General features: G+C 29.9%; 1 protein-coding gene and 1 long non-coding RNA gene across 3 annotated transcripts in view; one reads left to right on the top strand and one right to left on the bottom strand.

Moving 5' to 3' along the window:
* Window positions 1–20279, top strand: part of LOC125864492 (probable LRR receptor-like serine/threonine-protein kinase At1g06840) — a 96775-nt gene that overhangs the window by 58873 nt on the left and 17623 nt on the right. The window contains exons 1-10 of one of the 2 annotated variants that reach the window (XM_049544516.1): window positions 12244–12305; window positions 12447–12520; window positions 13705–13807; window positions 17382–17529; window positions 17623–17694; window positions 18116–18187; window positions 19477–19620; window positions 19714–19782; window positions 19862–19933; window positions 20067–20141. In XM_049544516.1, coding sequence (XP_049400473.1) covers window positions 13705–13807; window positions 17382–17529; window positions 17623–17694; window positions 18116–18187; window positions 19477–19620; window positions 19714–19782; window positions 19862–19933; window positions 20067–20141 — 755 coding nt within the window. In that variant the 5' untranslated portion in view covers window positions 12244–12305; window positions 12447–12520. Of the gene's footprint in view, window positions 1–12243; window positions 12306–12446; window positions 12521–13704; window positions 13808–17381; window positions 17530–17622; window positions 17695–18115; window positions 18188–19476; window positions 19621–19713; window positions 19783–19861; window positions 19934–20066; window positions 20142–20279 lie in introns of those variants that run through there. The other variant, XM_049544517.1, reaches the window with a different exon arrangement.
* Window positions 2789–5954, bottom strand: LOC125864526 (uncharacterized). Its single transcript, XR_007446242.1, has 3 exons — window positions 5888–5954; window positions 3984–4342; window positions 2789–3042 (listed from the first exon to the last, which is right to left on the bottom strand). It is a non-coding gene; the product is annotated as an uncharacterized LOC125864526 (long non-coding RNA).

Genomic DNA, 20279 nt, shown 5'->3' with positions numbered 1-20279 from the left:
TCCAAAGAACAACTTTAGCAAACGATTGCATACCAAGATTACATCAATCCTTCAGAAACTCTACTCTACTTATAGGCAATTCCCACGAGCACACTACGCATTGCATTCTCAGTTCATTCAGATTTGTGAAATAAATTAAAGAAAAGGAAAGAGAGTAGGAGAGCAAAATGCAAGTGAGATCTTATACATATTGATACCTAGAAGAAGTCCATCCATGTCAAAGATTACATGAGTGATTGGGCCTTTTCGTGCAGATGAAGTATCAATGCCTTGATTCGCCATATTTGAACAACTTTTAGCTTCTCCTGGCGCACCACAATTACGATTGCAGGAGATCTGACCGTACTGGTGGATTTAATCGAGATTTAGCGCCTTTTCCTTTTTGTTTAATTTTTTTACTTGTTTTTGGCCTGCATACTCGTCAAGATCGGCTCAATGGAATAAATATCTAAAAAGTCAAAAGTTAAAAAAAGAGAGTTACACTTATTTAATTTTTCATATATATTAGTGAAATTGTCCGTACTTCGCGCGACTATAAAAATATTTATAAGATATAGTATGTAATATTTATCTTAGGTTAGTATCGGATAATATAAGATGATATTTTTACATCTTTTTAAGTGCCAACTATTCATATGTATATAGTTGAGCAAAACATTATTGTGATGAATTAAATGGAATAAGAGGTCATATTTTAAAATAACAATATACTGTATTATGTTGAAAATGTTTTTGTATGTTTAAATTTCCTCTTTCTTTTGTAGGAGTACAAATTCTCTATAACATTAATAAATATAAGAATTTCAGAAGGACTTAAAAGAAAGGATTACTGAAAGGAGATTAATAAATTAACAAATTAAAAAAAATTAAGTCGTAAATTTTTTTTTAGATTTTTTCATTCGAATTGAGTATGTAAATTAACTGGTTATATGATATTATCTTATTTTAAATTATGTGAGATTTTATCGTCTACCAAGAATTAATTTGACTCATCTTTGAAATTCAATTGAATTTATATATATAATATTTAGTCCATATTAATATTTTTTTGTGAATTCAGTGATATTCTTAATTACACTACACTAAATATAATTGGCAAATAACAATTTTTTTAACCCAAATTTCGCTTTAATTAGAAGATCAATTCCTTCCTTTTTCTTCTCCTACCATTCTAAGAATTCTTTAAGTAATATGTTTTTCCATTTGACCAATTTGTCATTTATTCTACATTAATTTCGAGAAATTTAATATGAAATAAATCAAGACTATAAATGGAACAAATTAAATGAATCATTAACTATAAATTAAACTTCAATTTCATTCATATAATATGAAATTTTCCTTTCATATGGAACAAACTAAATGAACCATTAACTACAAATTAAACTTAAATTTCAATCATACTATATGAAATTTCTTCTTTCCTTTCTTTTTTTTGACAATTTCCTTTTCTTTTCCTTACTCCTCTCTATTTCTTTTTATTTTCCATTTTCTCCCAATAATGTCGTATCTATATATACTAGATCGGTATGGCCCGTGCCAGCACGGGCCCAACATGTAAGTTCGTGCATATTTGATATTTTTATTCAGAAAGATGAAATAATGTATAGAAAATTCAAACTATTGGATAAACTTAGCCATACATGTATAAGAAGCAGTTATCTTTAATCAAATATACTATGATATGAGAAGCTAAGAGAATAGTAATTTTCCAACTTAATTAGATGAACTGTAGCAGGAAATGATCAAACTTGAAGTGTAAATTTTCTGAATATGCTTAGCAAGAAAAACGTTTGCTGCCAAAATATTCAGGAACCGTCACCAAATAAAAAAGTACTAAAGTCCCATCCAAATATAAAATATAAGTTCCATAAATAAATAAAAAATGTGAAGAAAATTGAAGTCTTTAGATTTAGATTAATAAAAGAACAATCTAACATCAACAATACTTGTGGTTTCTATTTCCTCACCAATCGTGAAACATAGAAGAAACAATCTAACATCAATGATACTCGTGGTTTTTATTTCCTCATCATGGTGAAACATAGACACAATTTATGTTTTGCCTTTGCTACAGTGAATCTTCTCAATGATTTTAGCACTTACAATTTTCACTCCCTTGTAGTTCTCTTCATTAAATATGCACATAGAAGAATCAGAAAGAAATGTACAAAATTTTTAGAAGCAATATTAAAAAAGCCACTGGGATGTGCGAACCTCGACAGTCCAAATATTGTTAACTTTCACTTTCATACTTAGCTCCAAGATTGAAGTCTTGCGCACCAAACTTGTATTCCTGAAAGTACCATGTATTTAAGAAATATTGTTATGAAATAAACTATGACATCTTATTTCCTCAATTAAGTAGATATCCAAGGCAAAGGTTTAATTAGCAACTAATACCACATTAAAGAGAACGAAAATGATCTTCTCCATAAAATTATTGTTACAGCAGATAGAGGAAACAATTTTAGTCTCAAGTCCATGTCATATGCTGGGCAAATTAACTTGCAACACTCTTATCTCCTTTTCATCTTGAAAGTAATCAAAATTTGTGCCAAAGGTGATTTCATTATTGATCGACTCTTCCAATATAGAAACTGAAGTACCTTTGTAAAAGGAATGATTCTTTATTTAGGATCTGCACAATGTGATATCAAACAAACACTACCATACAAAGTGTTAAATAGTACCAAAGCAAATACATGCACTATTTTCTCTAATATCTTTTACCAAACAATCCTTAAATATCATCATCACAAATTACCGTCGTCAATAATAAATCATCTCTATTTATTTAGCCATCAATGTGCTCAATAGATACTTTAATCTATAATATGTGCAGAATACCTAAATACATTGTCTATCAAAACTATTCATAGTTAAATACTTTTAGAGAACATATAACCAAAACAAATGTTTGTATCGAAGGAGACATCACAAGTACATCTAAATTCATTGTTCCAACTAAGAAGGAGTTGTAGTCCCAAGCTCAACCTTTTCCATTTCAAACAAACAATATATGGAGAGGGTTCAGGGTACCTTCAAAAAGCAAGTGAACCACATTCAACTAAACAAACTGAAATTAGCGAATGATAAAGCAGAAGTTATAGTGATTTCACCTATTGCACAAATATTCCTTATTTAAGGAAAAAATTTAATAAATGAATAGTCTCGAGTCCTAATTTCAACGTTTAAGATCACTAATGGAGACAATGAAGAGATTCTATCTTGGTATGATCATAACACAAAGTTAAAGGGAACTTAGATAATGATACATTCATTATATAAGGCTAGGCACCATTCACTGTTTCTAGTTGTTAGCCTTAGGCTGGGATTTTGCACCAGTACCAATATGTTTTCAAGTTGCACTGATTAAGAGATTATGAAAACGTTAAGTAATCTAATTAACTACACTTAGTTCCGTATTTTTTCTTGGTGAAAGCATATGTTATAGAAAGACAAATCACATTAAATGAGTGAAAAGCAAGAGTTTGAAATCAAGAGAAGAAAATGAAATAATTAGAACACATATGATAGAATGAAGGATCTTAGAATTATAATTGAATGTAATTTCCCTTGTTTTCCATATTTTATTTTTGTTTGTTCTTAAATATCACTCTAATGTTGTGAATCTTAGAGGAGAACCGTACTCAAAAGATCTCTATGATTAGTTATTCATAATTTTCACATGGAAAGATAAAAACCTGCCATCATAAACAAAGTTCAGCATTTACATCAATTATCTCATTTTATTGATTTCTAAGTATCATCATACAAACTTACCTTTACATGTACCAAAATAAGAACTTAAACACTTTAATCTTTCAAACATATTAATCCATGGGCAAACTAAGAAAATATAAATGCAACAAAAACCCTGAATAAACATAGAAAAATAAAGGTCAAATTAATATCAAAGTTTAGAAAATAAAAATAATAGAGATTTATATGGCAGTAACAAACGACCTATATCCAGTTACCTCAGACAGAAATTATTTTTTTATACTGACGGAAGTGTTTCTCTGTAATTCACCGATAAACATAATTTGGTATTCTGATTTTGATTTTGTACCCCAATTACACTCCAATAATCTCTTGCAAGGAACCACTCACCTTCAAGATACTTTCTCTAACCTGCATGAAAATTTCAAAACAAAAAATACATTAAAAGTAAATTAAAACAGTACCTCAAGGGAAAAAACAAATAAACCCAAAAACTTGAAGGAAAAGGCCAGAAATGTATAATCTGAACAAAAACTATCTCAAAGTCGTCAAATGTGAAATTTCACCACCAAATTGTCTTAAATCATCCTTCTCGACACACTCCTGAACCTGAATCCTGGAGAATAAGAGAGAGACAGAGATTAGGACAGCATAAGAATAGAAACATTGCAAATATTTTCTGCTGATCAATAATGAGTGTGCTTCTCTATCTACCCTTCACTTAAATACCCAACTTTTATCGACAATAGGGTCTAAAGTCATGACGCGCACTTAACTCACACATCACATATGTTGCGCTCTTTTGCAACTACACCAAAGTGCTAGGGGTAACTTCGAGACATTAACTGAGCCAATAAAAATAGAAACAAAGAATTAACTTAAAAAAATAGGACAAACTTGATTGTTTGCTTGGGAATACACAGACATAATACAATGCAACAGCCATTTCAAATGCAAAACCCATAGAATATAACTTCTTATTACTCTGTAGATAAAATGATCACATGAGGCCATAAAAAATAGCTCTTGTGTTGTGCTGTAAATTGAAGGGCAAAGTGAACTTCTAAGCCCTCCCATTACCATACCAAAGGTAAAGGGTATAATATCCATGTTTTCACAAGAAAAACGATCAAACTTTCACCCGTCTAGCTCTAGGCCATCTCATAGCACGCAGCTACATGTTAATCTAGAACAACAATGTCATGTCATCTTATACAAAACAATATCACATTCGCTACACGTAACTATATGTCCATTCATTGCCGAAGAGTAGATCTTATATTCTCATCCTGATAAAAAGCAAACTAAGGTCCAGTTGCAAAATATTTCTTGAATTTATAATTCAACTACTACTATTACACCCCAATCTTCTCACAAGCAAGTTCAAGGTTAACTACATGGATGCTCACTGTCCATATTGCTCCATCTAAGCATGTCTGCTACTTGAACTTACAAATTAAACCACATCAGAACAGGTTTATGAATTAAGTTGCTAAGCACCCAAACCACAAAAACACATTTCAAACTCACTTGGCATGAAAATGCCTCTGGTAAAAAATTGAACTTCACTAAAATTTCAGTTCAAACTTCAAATAATATCCAAGTTCTGTAGCATCTCCACTAGGAACTTCAAACAAGTTATTATTGTGGAAGCAAATTTAAATTGCCATCTAAAATGGACCGTACGGTATCAGCATAAGGCATGTTGATGCACCAAGTTTTTTTTTTTTTGGATCAAACAACCTAAGCAATGTGTGCATTTCGAAAATAATCAAACAGCGATCAATTTAACTTTTAATTGGACAAACAATCTAGTCCAAAGCGGCAAAAGATTGGCACATGATATAAACACTAAAATGAATTACATAAACAACACTATAATTTAAATAACTCATGAGCGAGTTTCCAAAAGACGCTTAGCTCAAATAAAACATATTTTCACAAATATATAAATGCAGACAATTCAAAGCGAAGTACCATATAAAGAGGAATGACAAAAGATACGAATAATAAGAAGCATAAATCCATATATAGCCAAAATTGGATACCAAAATTTGAATTATGTGAGATTAGAACAAAATCAAAGCTCAAATGTTAATGAAATTTTCAAAGTAAAACTTAAACAACATAAGCTTAAAGAATACGATAAGAATATATATACAGTTGAGAAGTGCGGAATGTGCTTCTACTTCAATCTCTGTCTCATCTTTCGGGCGCTTCCTCTTCAACCTCAGCATACGCTTTTCTTGCGCCGTAAGAAAAAAAAATGACGAAATTGAGCATAAAAGACTTACGGAATGAGTGAAAATGGACAAATACGGTGCTACAAAATTCATGTTATCTTAGCTCTGACTCTGAATTATATTGGTGATGATCGGAAATTATTACTAATCCTCCAAAAAATTACCATAGAGATCAATTATTTTTGCTTTCCTGATAAAANTGCTCCAATTAAGCATGTCTGCTACTTGAACTTACAAAGTAATCCACATCAGAACAGGTTTAGGAATTAAGTTGCTAAGCACCCAAACCACAAAAACACGTTTCAAACTCACTTAGCATGAAAATGCCTCTGGTAAAAAACTGAACTTCACTAAAAATTCATTTCAAACTTCAAATAATATCCAAGTTGTGTAGCATCTCCAATAGGAACTTCAAACAAGTTATCATTGTGGCATGGAAGCAAATTTAAATTGCCATCTAAAATGGACCGTACGGTATCAGCATAAAGCATGTTGATGCACCAAGTTTTTTTTTTTTGGTTCAAACAACCTAAGCAATGTGTGCATTTCGAAAATGATCAAACAACGATCAATTTAACTTTTAATTGGACAAACGATCTAGTCCAAAGCGGCTAAAGATTGGCACATGATATAAACACTAAAATGAATAACATAAATAACACTATAATTTAAATAACTCATGAGCGAGTTTCCAAAAGACGCTTAGCTCAAATAAAATATATTTTCACAAATATATAAATGCAGACAATTCAAAGCAAAGTACTATATAAAGAGGAATGACAAAAGATACGAATAATAAGAAGCATAAATCCATATATAGCCAAAATTGGATACCAAAATTTGAATTAGGTGCGATTAGAACAAAATCAAAACTCAAATGTTAATGAAATTTTCAAACTAAAACTTAAACAACATAAGCTTAAAGAATACGATAAGCATATATATACAGTTGAGAACTGCGGAATTTGCTTCTACTTCAATCTCTGTCTCATCTTTCGGTGCTTCCTCTTCAACCTCAGCATACGCTTTTCTTGTGCCGTAAGGAAAAAGAAATGACAAAATTGAGCATAAAAGACTTACGGAATGAGTGAAAATGGACAAATACGGTGCTACAAAATTCATGTTATCTTAGCTCTGACTTTGAATTATATTGGTGATGATCGGAAATTATTTCTAATCCTCCAAAAAATTACCATAGAGATCAATTATTTTTGCTTTCCTGATAAAATATGGTACACTTTTTTCAATGAAGAATAAAGTAGTACATGTGTGAGTAATGATAGAGTAATAAATGTGTTTCTAAGGAAATAACCCTGTAGCAATTTACCCCCAAATCCATCAACTTTAAGAACATTTTGATTTGCTTTCAATACATTTACAAAGTACCATGCATGTTTATCCCTTTCTTGTAATTTCTCTATTTCAATTTTTGAAGAATGTATCAGAAAATCAGGATAAAATCATTTGAATGCATATGGAATAATCAGAAACCCACCCAAAAAAAAAACTTAATAGTACAAATAAATTAACAGATATCCAAAAGACAAAGATATATATAGCTTGAAGATGGTGACATATTATTCAAGAATGATACCAATTTTGATTGAAACTCGCCGCTATCTTTGACCAACGAAGACTCCAGGATGACCGTTATCGTCAATTATAGTTTTAGCGGCGCTTTGATCGATTAAATTTTGAACACCAACCTTATTCTTTTATTTTGACTAGAGCCGTGAAAGGCGAAACAATGTTGTGGACATTACTGTCTCTTCCAATGTGAAGACTGAAAGAAGGAAGAAATGGGTTTGGAAGATAATAGAAATTAATGGACCGATCCACATGTCACTGAAAGAGGAGAGAGTTTGGTTACGGGTAGTGTAAACAATAGTCCAAGTAAAAGTACTACTCACATTACATTTTGTACAATTTGCAGTGTTGTGTATACAGAAAGTAAAGTAAAGTAGATTTTTTTTAGCTTGTTGGTGTGTTAGTACTTTCCCTTATTGGCTTATATATAAGGGTTACAATTTAGGTTGCTTTTGGTACAACTCTTTTATGTTGTGTTGGTACACCATAAGTGCCATTTCTAAATAAGAGTATATATATATATATATACACACTTACTTCTAGTCTACCATTAATTTTAATTTTACTTTATCTCCTTCTAATTATATGAAAAAACTTCCATACTCAATTTTCTATCTAAATTAATTCATTATTTTCTTCTACAATGAAGAAACGATAAAGAAGATGGAAGGAAAAAAAACACTACATTCATACAAGAGTTTATGCTTATAAAATATGTCAAATTATTTGTGACTTCAAGATACATTAGACATCATTGATCGTCTAGTCATGCTTCCAATCGTCATCACGACAAAAAAACTCTCCGATCAACCTCTTCACTAATGGTATATGTGTAACATTCAACAAATGATATGTTTCATGCCCAAATGACTGAGGCTTTGTGTCTTGAATGGTAATAAACAAATGATTTGTTTCATGCCCAAATGACTGAATTTTTTTTGTCTTGAATGGTAATACGTGTGTTGATAATCTAAGAGGATTAGAGGAATATCAAATAGTAGCAATATTGATATTTGAAATTATAAAGTTGTCTTCGACTCATGTTTAGGTCATGATTCTCCAATCTGATAGTTTGTATGTGTTTATATAGTATTCAAAAGTAATTGATAATGTTTACATCCCTACTCTATTCGAATAGGGCTAAACGTCGCGATGACTCAAAAAATAATCAATTGATTCAATTTTAAAAGAATTTTAAGAAAAATAAAAATTTTAAAGGAGGCGCCACCTAATTTTAGGAAAATTAGGAAACCATTAAGTGATCTACGAAACCATTAGATTCTAGGTAAGGGGTTCAAGTTATTCCGAAGGTAAGGGGTTAGGCATCCTTCGAAATCCACAAATGTGGATCCCGACTGAATTCATTTTTTTTCAAATTGAGGATGAGAATAAAATAATGTACAAATATAATAAACATGCAATATACACAAGTAATATGATAAAACAATAATATAGAAATCGACATAAATTTGTCTATCGTCAATAATATACAATATAAAAAGGAGTATAATTTGAACCTAATTCGAATAACTTCAATAGGAAGCACCTCCGAGTACCTGTAAAGACACTTAGTAAAAGTGTTGGTTATAAATAAATATGAATAAAAATAAAGGAATCAAAAATTAATTTAAAAATAAAAATCCGTCTTATTAACATGGGAGGCCTTGGAAATCGACGGTAATTTCTTCATCGGCCATTTTGAACAAATAAAATATATGAAATTAAACTAAATTTCCGTCTTTTACAATGTAAAGGCCTCCAAAATCGACTGAGAAATTTTCTCATTGGCCAATTTTAACAAACAAACTATATAAATTTAAACTAAATTTCCGTCTTTAATATTTAGGAGGCCTCTAAAACCAACGGAGAGATTTTTTCATTGGCCACTTTAACTTGTTTTGCTCGAATTAATTAAAAAGAACAATAATACATCAAAGATATATAAGCATCCACCCTTAAAACTGACTACAAAAATATAAAACAAGGACATAATAAAATATAAAAAGAAAAAAAAATTAAAAGCAACATTCAATTCAATAATAAGGAAACTCAACAACAACATTCAATAATAAGAAAGCTTAACAACAACATTAAACAATAATGTAATTTAGAAACAACAACATCAAAAAGTAAACATTTGAAATTTGTTCATCGTGAATATTATAAAAATGCTAAAAGGTAAAACAATATTAAAATAATAAAATAGTAGTGAGCATGTAACACCAAAATAGCAAATAATAATAAAATACGTCATTAACAATAACAAAAAATGTTCAAATTCAGTGCAAACCAGAACCTAAATAACAGAGCATAAAAATATCAATACAAACTAGAAAAGGGCAAATCAAAATATAGTGAAATACAACCCAAAATAAGAACAAGAACGAAATAATATCAATCCAAACCATGGAAGAAAACATTTATCAAAATTAACAATAATAATAAAAGGAGCTTTAAAAATGTACCAAAAGGGGAAAAACGAGAAGTCACAGTGGTTCCTAGTTGTTGGACTTGCACCGGAGATTGAAGCTCCTAGCAGTTGATTTGTTGTTGTATGGCTGTGTTGAAGCTGGAGATGTAGTTTCTCGGGTGCTTGCTAGATTTGGGGTTTTGTTCGGTCTATTGTTGGTGGGTGAAGCTGTTGAACTCGGAGTTCATGGATGGTCTGCAACAACAACGAGGGAAGAGAAAATGACGGGGTTTGGGGTGGTTGTTCTTTGAAGAGATCTGGTTCGTCGGCAAAAAGGAAAGGGGTTCTGGGTAGTTTTCGTAGCTGTTTGTGATCTGTTAGCAGCGTTGGAGGAGGTTGTTTGGTCGCTGTTTTCAGGCGAGTTTGGTTCCGATTTAGAGGGTTTTGGGTTGTTATTTCTGATGGTTTTTTGCTGGAAAAGGCAGGTCTGGCCGGAAAAGGAATAGAGGTTTAAGGGTCCGATTTAGTTGTTGTTTCAGCTGGGTATAGGGTTGTTGTTGATGGTGTTCTGGTGGCAGTTTTGGAGTGGGGTTTTGGTGGTGGTTTCGAGTGGTGTTTGCCGACTGTTCGCCGGTGAAAGGAGAGGCATTTGAGTTTGTTTCTGGTAGGTGTGGTTAGAGAAGAATGGGAAAATCGGGGTAGTTTGGCCGGTTGTGGTGGAGGAACGGTGGTGAGACCTTGGCGGCTCAAAAAGGAAAAATACATCCTTACTCAATTTGAAAATTATACACCAACCCTAATTTTTATTTCACCACCCCCTATTTTTTAACCTAACCAAAACCTATATAGAAAATAATTATTAAATGGGCTCAATTTTTGGGCTTCTGATTGTGGCCCAAAATTATCGATCAAGTAAAATATTTGTATTTGAATGAATTTTTAGATTATGCAAAATATCAATATTAACAAATGTAACAAATAAAATGAATTAAAATAAATATAATGAACGTACTAATGACATGTAAAAAATGTAATTTTAAATTAACTGATAAAAAACCCTACATTTTGATAAATAAAGATAGTTATATCGATCAACTTATTTAAAATTATGAAAAAAAATATTTTGAACCATTAGATAAATAAAACTTAAAAGTTACGAATTTTAAAAATACTAGGCCAAAATTGGGTGTCAACAGATAAAAAAACTTTTCAAAATTCTATAATTAAGTGATGAATAAATCCTCTTAAATTTTGTAATGAAGTGATTCATATACAAAACTGTAACTGATGTTGGGTTGGTTTTGAAACGTTTTGGATGTTTTGGGCTACTGCTATATTTATTGTGACCTTTTAAACGTTTTGGGTTGCTGCTATATTTATTGTGAACTTTTAGATGTTTTGAGTTGTTGCCGAGTAATTAATTACTCCTATTTAGTGTGATCTTTTAATGCATTGATTTTATTTTTGTAGGAAAAAACTCAAATTTTATTTTTTAATGAAAAGATAAAAATAGATAATTGCAAATGCTGGCCATTGGAGGCTGCCACATCAGTGATTCTAAATTTAGCTTTATATATATATATATAGATTATATTCTCATAAAAAATTTAAAAATATTATAATTGACTATGATTTATTGATTAATTTTTTTTCAATTGACAGTATAACGTTTCTTGTAATATTTTGTAAAGAAAGAATAAATATACATAAATTATTGACTTATTGTATGTTATATAACAATACAAATGTTTTAATTTTGAAAAAAAATTCAATAGAATCAATTGCTACATAACTATCAAAATTATTCTAATAATATTGTTTAAAAATAAAATTAAAATTCACAAAGAATATGTCAATAAGAGTATCATATTTTTACTTAAATAATATTTCGTAATATTTTTGTATGAGCATGTGACTCTTAATAAAAAATTGAGAAAAGTGTTGAAAGCACCCTTAAATTAAACTTGGTGAGATTTTAGGGGCGTATTTCACTCGTGTTGCAAGATTGAGTGTATTTAAGTTCAATTATTCAAGTAAAATGTGTTTTTTAAGGCCGTTAATGATTCAGAAAATCAAAAATAGAAACTAGATTAATAATTTACGTCGAATTTAAAAATATTTTCAATAATTCTATGGTCATTTAATGAGTATAGTCACCTAGTTTTGAAGGCAATAATTGATCGTAATAAATTGATAATGAAGAGTCATAGCATGAAGTCCACACAAATACTTGATTCCTTCAATAAATTTCCCCATTTTTCCTTTATCTATTCTTTTTTCTTCTTTTTTTTCAAATTCCAGCTTTCTTAGTCTGCTCTTTCTTATTTTCTTGATTTTAGGTAAATTTTGTGTTTTAGATATGTATCTGAGACCTTTCCCAATTAGAAATACTTAAACTTGTAATATCAATTGTTATTACTCTTTTCTGTTTTATTTCCTATTTTATTGATTTTAGATTTATTGTTTGTTTTTTTTTGCAGGTTGATTGTGCATGAATTCGTTAATCAGATTTAAGTTATTTTATTTTGAAGATATCTTCAAATTTTTATTATAGGTGAATTTTTCCTTAATCTGAAGATGATATTGTTGACATGTATTATAATAATTCTCTCGCTCTTTTCTCACACAAATTAAAGTGTTTGTGTTCGTGCAAATGTTAATTATTATCCTTTTAAATTTTTCATGAAACTTTAGTAAAATTTAAATCAGTATATTTATGTGTGAGAGAGAACCAATTTGGATATATTATACAAAAATAATAGAAATATTTTTGTATAACATTTCTATTGTTTTTTATATATTTTTTCATGTAGGAATATATTTTTAAAATGGGTCTGATTAAGGATTTTAAAAAAGAAAAAAAAAAGTCTAAATCAGAAGTTGAAATCAATAGCTACTTCTCTTTCACTCTGAGGTATGGTGATTTCATATGATTTGGTTTTAAATAGTTTTAAGTTTTATAAAATACATCAAAAAAACTAAAATTATATTGTCTGCTGTGAGGAATTTAAAAGTGATACTTCCACAATTACTCTCATTTTCCTTTATCTTTTGTGAAATCCAAAAATTCTCTATGAAGGAAGATAAAAGGAATGAATGAAAGATAATATCAAGAATGAAAAATAACAAAAAAGGTTATAATTAAACCTTGTGTTGATTTTCTTATATTTTCTTGAAATTAACATTATCAGTATTTTATTTTTTTTAACATTATAAGTTTACAAGAAGATTACGATATTACATAAAAAGAATATTGTACTATTTTTAATTTCAATATCTTTATAGAAGAAGATTATAACAATACTTTTTGAAATAATAAGTATAATTTGAATGATCATATGGAAAATCAACTCTAGTAAAGAACTTGAACTCATTATGATCAACTCTCACCTAAGTTTAAAATGGTACTACTATTTTCCTACCAATTATGCAAACATTCTACTATTTTCCTCAATCTCTTTAAGGTTTCTGGTAAGTGATTCAATAATTTACTATTGGAAATTGAATTTTGTACAAGATATTGTGCATGGATTCGGATAAATGTAATAGCCTTTTCCTAATTAGATTCTATATTTGTAATCCTTAAATGTAGTATATAAATATCAAATGGCAAATCTTATAACTAAAGTTTATCAAGAAAACCCTATAACTAAAAGGAGAATTCGAAATCCTTTTAACTTACTTTAATCCGTCTCTAAAAACTAACCTATTTTTTTTTTGGCTTAAAAATATTTCAAGATGGAAAGAGGCAGAAGAGAGAAGGCAATAATATTACTGGTTGTGACTCTTTCAACATGTTTCTCTGCTTATGGACAAGAAATGATCACTGATCCAAAAGAAGGTAATTTAATTATTTCCTCCTCTTGTGTCAAGCTAGTTAATGATATTTGTAAAGGTTCGTTTGGTATAGTATATATAAAAATAAAGCTAAATAAAGTATATTAGTAATGCTTATATTAGTAATATTTGCATTAATTATAGATAGATTATTTTTATGTATTGTTTGATTTGGTGCATTAAAAATAACATGTATTGCATAAAAAGTTTTATTTACAAAGATACCATTCACAATGATAATGAAAAAGATGTAAAAAATGGTTATAAGGGACAACTGCGTCTTTAACCATTATATTGCATGCATTAAAACTAGGGGTATTCACAATTTGGATAAAAATCGATCCAAACTGAAAAATCAAACCAAATCGAATCAATTTTTATTTGGATTTGATTTGATTTAGTTTTATATTTTAAAATACTGATAGTATTTGGCTTTGTTTGAGAAAACCGAAGAAATAAACGAACCGGCAAATTATATACATATATTTTATCATTATGAGAAAAGACATAAAGTGACACATGAATTTGACCCGAATTTTCAAAAAGACACCTTAATTATGATGGCGTCCTATTATCCCACTAATTAATCTTGAACTAATATTATAAATAACTAATATAATTTTATTTTTACAAATATTTTGTTATAAAATATATTTTCTTATTTTTCTTATTATTTTAACTATTTTCCTTTTTATTTTTTCTCTTTCTTTCTACTTTCTTCTTCAAAAATTTATTACCATCTCTATTGAAGCTTCTCACTTTCAATGTCACAATTTTTACCAACACTTCACCTTCCTTTTTTTTACTACTATTAGTTTTACTCTTTTTAATTTTAAAATTTTAACCAAATATTTTCTTACATTTCGAACAATTTGATAAACCAATTAGATTGCAAGATGATTAGAAAGTATCATATAGTTTTTTTTTATCTGATTTCAATTAAGTTCTTTCATTTTTTGGGGAATTCATTGATTCTTTTTAAATTATCATTTCTAATTTTGAAGTTATATGAAAAGGAGTAATTGATGATACCTTCAAAATTTTAAATTTTCTTAGAAAAATAATTAGTTTTGTTATCAATAATTCAATAAAGTCTAAAAAATAGTATTAATTCCTTTTTATAAAAAAAATCACTGAAATAAAGAATTTGATTGGAGAAGAAGAAGAAAAAGAAAAGAAAAAAAATGGGAGAGTGTTTCAACTTGATGTGGGGGTGGGAGGTGAAGAAAAAAAAAATGGAAGAATGGATCACTTGAAAGTGCGGTGGGGGGTGGAAGAGGAAGTGTAATTTAAGATGAAATCAAAATTAAAATAAATCAAAAAGTAATCGAGAGAAATAAAGAAAAAAAAAAAGATAAAAGAAAAACTTAATATGAGAAAAAATTACATTTTTAATTAAATTAACACGTGTCATGTTATGATTGGTGTGTGAACACACTTTCTTCTTAAAATTTGGGGTTGATCGAAAAATGATACAATAATATTTGTTCAAAATTGTTTAGTGGGGTAATAGGATGGTTACAAAGTTAAGGTGTCTTTTTGAAAATTCAGGACAACTTCAATGGTGACTATATGTTTTTTCTCTATCATTATACATACATAATATATTATTTATGTAAACAATTTTAAAGATCTTATATGTGTTTTCATCAAAATTTATTTTTAATCTATTTATGAAAGCAAAAATGTTCAAAACGAGAACTATCTTATTGTTTTCATGTATATGCGTGTCTATGACAATTTTTGGTGGGATTAGAATTGTCATTGTCTCTTCCGTCTAGGCCAAATGGTGAATATTGTGTATGGTTAATAACCAAATCGAACCGAAATCGATAAATGTATATAATAATTGGTTTTGAGAATTTAAAAACTGATTATGTTGGTTTGATTTTGACTTTGACCAATAATCGATCCAAACCGATCCGTGAACACCCCTAATTAAAACCATTGCATTACTAAAACCTAAGAATCCATGGTATTAGTAATACACACCTTAATACACAATAGATTATATAACTAATGATTGATTTAGTTATACATAAATTGGAAAATAATATCAAACAAGGTATTAGTACTATACAAAGCTAATGCGTACATTATTTTTTCTAATACATTCTATCAAATAACCACTTACACTAGCAAAATGAGAATTATTTAAGAAGCGGGTACTATCAACTAGAATTTCCCTAGTGGGCAGTGTGGGATAATTGATAATACCGGTGGAATGCGACGGGATAGTTAATAATGGTGGGAGATGGAAATAACTATAAATGGATGAAATTGGTTATTGATTTTTTTGAACAAATATTTTAATAATATTTAAATTTGATTACATATCTTAATCATCACATCTATTCAAATCTAGTAAGTGGTTGTAACCGTTTTTTTTAGAAATGAAAAGAAAAAAGACACACTTTATTAGCTAATCTAAATGAATATTTAAGATTCAGATATTAAAGATAAATAATTTAATGACTGAAATCAAAATGATTAAGATATCATACATTAGTTGTAAGTAAATGAGACCTTAATGAATTCGAATAAATTTAAATAATTAAGATATATAACAAATTCTTATATATTATCATTAAGATGTTATCCGTTCAACTATTTCAATGAAGAAACTAAGTACTACTCATGCACTTTAATATTTCATCCGTCCCTAAGTACTTGTCCATTTTTGAATTGACATATCTATTAAGAAAACAATAATTGACACAATGAATTTACCATTTTATTCCTAGTAATTATGAAGTAGATGAATTAAAAATTTAAGATTTTCAAGAAATTATATCCTTTTCAGAATTAATTAATTGATGGTACAATAGTTAAAAATTTTTTTTATCTTTTTTTTATTTGTCAAAATAGACAAGTAAAAAAAGAAAAAATTGATAAGTAATTACTCCATTTGTTCATTTTTAATTGTCGGTTTTCTTTTTTTAGAGTCAAACTATAAGAACTTTGACAAACATTTTACTATGTATATTTTCATCATATTGATATGTAAAAAAATTGCAATTTGTAGTAATTTTCGTATAGTTTTTGAATATCTATTTTTTAAAAAAATAGAATTAATGTAATTTAATTTAAATTTTAAAAACTAGTCAAATTGACTTTCGAAAAGCGCAACATGACAAATAAAAATGAACGGAAAGAGTGGTTATAGAGGGAGTTGTTAATTTACAAACAATACATTTAATTATACAATAACAAACAAACATGTGAACGTAATTAATATTAGATTGTATAATTACTAATTGATAATTACCCTAATAATTACACTCATTCCAATTAGATGGTGACTTTTCAAACGGAATTTAGGAAGTGGATATTCGTTCTTTGAGCTTAATGATTGTGACTTTTATTTAAAAAATAAAAATAAAAATATTTAAAATGATTTTTTTCGAAAAAAGATGATAATTATGTAACACAGAGGTATAAATTAGTCAAATTTTAAAACAGAGGATATAACTTCTATGCTTATTGTGTTTTTGCTGAAATCACATTTGTGAGAGTGTGACCTAATTGATGCAACAAATTGTGTAGTAGTAGTAATTAATTACTGTCGGAATGTTCAGTGAGGGCGCTAGAGGCCATTCATGGGAGACTCGAAGATCCACTGGGCTATTTGAGGCATTGGGTGAAGGAGAAAGACCCATGCACTCATTGGTTTTTTGTGCACTGCATTCAAAACCAAATGGAAGGGTATCAGCATGTTCAAGAATTGTACGTAACCCTACTGGGTTTCCCTTTCGATCTCTTACCGATTGAGTTTTAGTTTATCTTGTAGCTTACAATTTTTTTTTTGTGGACTTGCAGGCGTCTGATGAATTTGTCCCTATCTGGTATGCTAGCTCCTGAGCTTGGCCAACTTAAACATATGGAAATTTTGTGAGTCCCTATAACACTCATTTGGTATTTGTTAGAGTGAGTTTAAGTTTCACATTGGTTGGGGATAGACATGTCGTCCTCTTATATGGACCTGGACAATATTTTCCCTCATGAGCTAGCTTTTGGGTTGTGTTAGACTCAGATGTCATATCTTTATTCTTTACATGGTATCAGAGCCAAGTCCATTTCCGTTTGAGCTTCCGATCCATGCTCCTGTTGGGCTTGGGCGTGAAGGGGAGTGTTAGAATGGGTTAAAGTCCCACAGTGGTTGGGATAGACTAGTGGTCTGCTCATATGAACTTAATCAATCCTTTTCTTATGAGCTAATTTTGGAGTTGAGTTAGGCCGAAATGTCATATCTTTACAATATTTATTCAGTTGTAATTTTTGGTGATTATGATTTCATTTTTGCTTTTTCAAGGAATTTCATGTGGAACAACATTAGCGGCAGCATACCTAAGGAGATAGGCAGCATCACTGCTCTGAGCCTACTGTATGTCTCTCTTCAGTGCTCAATTTCACTCTAATCATTGTTAACAGAACCCCTTTTTGTTTGAGATGATGACCTGAAAAGAATCAATAGTTTGGACAAACCTATGGCCTTTCATAAACTCATTTTCGCTTACTTTCTATCGCAGTGAATTTTGTTATAAGTGATTAGGAAATGAATAAAAAAAATACAGAAACATAAAATGACAGTGTTAAAACTGTTAATTGAAGAAATATTAAAATAATGGTTAAAAAGGTTAGTTTGATAGAGGTTATAAAATAGTTTCTCCCTCCATTTCAATTTTTGTGTCTTAGTTTGACTTGGCACAAGGTTTTAAAAAGCAAAGAAGACTTTTGAATCTTGTGATCTTAAACTAAAAATGCGTGTTATGTACCAAAATGCTCTTTGATCTTGTGGTCTTAAATATGCCACATAGGATCTTTGATTTAAAGATTTTCTAAATATAGAAAGTGACATTCTTTTTTAAATAGACTAAACGGAAAGTAAGACACATAAATTGAAACAGAGGGAGTTGTTTGGTAGAAAAAACAATGGAATGTTATCAAACATTATGTGACGTCGCAACATGGGAAGAATGTCATATAAGTTGAAGGAGGGAATAGTCTGCATTTGTGAAAAATAGAAGGAGACACCTCTAATTTTTGGCAGTCAAAATAGAACCTTTCAATGTCATTCAATTGCTAATCAATCTGTAGAAGGCAGAACGGAGTGATAGTACATAGTTTTTGTTCCATGTAAGACAAATAGTGATGATTCTCAGCCACTTCAGGTCCTATCTGCTGTGTAATCTTGAAAGATGAAGTGATGGTTTGGAGTTCATGTTTAATTAACTGTCAGGAGTTTCTGGTATAATATCTACAGAACTAAGTATACTAACTACTTGAACTCATCTGATGGAAGTTCTAAATATCATACATAACACTAGCGACAGCTACAAGGATTGACTGATATTCCATTTATGTTGTCTTGATTGAGAAATGAAGCTCTCATATGGCTATAATCCCAGCTAGAAGTCTTACCTTTATCATGAGAAGTCACATATACATATATTGGAATTTCAGTTCTCCATATAAGCCTCAATCAACATTTCTGAATCCCTGCTTCACTTGAAGGCCGAATATGCATATACCTCACTGTTGACAATCAGTACTATTCCTTACATATGTTTTAGCTGAAGATATCTAATAAATAACTTGCATATTGTCTGCATATATGGATTGTGCACATTTACGAGAAACTCCAGTCCAACTACCATTCTTCTGTTTTTGCAGGCTTTTGAGTGGAAATCACATATCAGGTTCTTTACCAGAAGAGCTCGGTTATCTTCCTAACTTGGCTAACTTTCAGTTGGATTTAAATGATATATCAGGACCAATACCAAAATCATTTGCAAACTTGCCAAAAGTTGTGCATTTGTGAGTTCTCCATAGAATCCAAAGATACTGTACTGGTTGTGGTGGCATGGAGATGTTTACTTTCTGTACTGATCATGCTTGTTCTGGATGCAGCCATATGAATAACAATTCTATAAGCGGTCAAATTCCTCCAGAGCTGTCTGCTCTACCTCTTCGACACTTGTAAGAATCACCTTATCCAACAATATATAAATACTAGTAAGTTTCATGTTTGGATTTACTTGGATGTGCATTATTTCAGCCTTCTGGACAACAACAACTTATCAGGTCACCTTCCACCAGAGCTTGCATGGATGCCGAGCTTAAAGATTCTGTATTACCTGCCTTCGAAATCTTAAGCTTTTGCTGTTTCAATATTTCTAGATTCTCAACAATTTAATGTCATTTCAGCGTTAATAAACAAACCCCAACACCTCCCTCCCCCCTCACAATATCAACTTTTGCAGTCAACTTGACAACAATAACTTTGAAGGCTCTGTGGTTCCAGCTTCTTACAGCAATATGTCCAAACTCGTGAAGTTGTAAGTTACTAATATCTCAGGTTTTGTTGGTTTATGTCCCCTGTCCTGTCTGATGATATACATGCCCATTTTCACCAAGCAAGAATATAGAATTCTTAAGGATGTTTGCCATCACTCAAGGTTAAAGACCGTATTTAT

The sequence above is a fragment of the Solanum stenotomum genome, chromosome 5 (assembly GCF_019186545.1).
Source record: "Solanum stenotomum isolate F172 chromosome 5, ASM1918654v1, whole genome shotgun sequence".
NCBI lineage: Eukaryota > Viridiplantae > Streptophyta > Magnoliopsida > Solanales > Solanaceae > Solanum > Solanum stenotomum.
The sequence above is the reverse complement of the archived record's forward strand: the minus strand, read 5'-3'. Positions and strand labels throughout refer to the sequence as shown.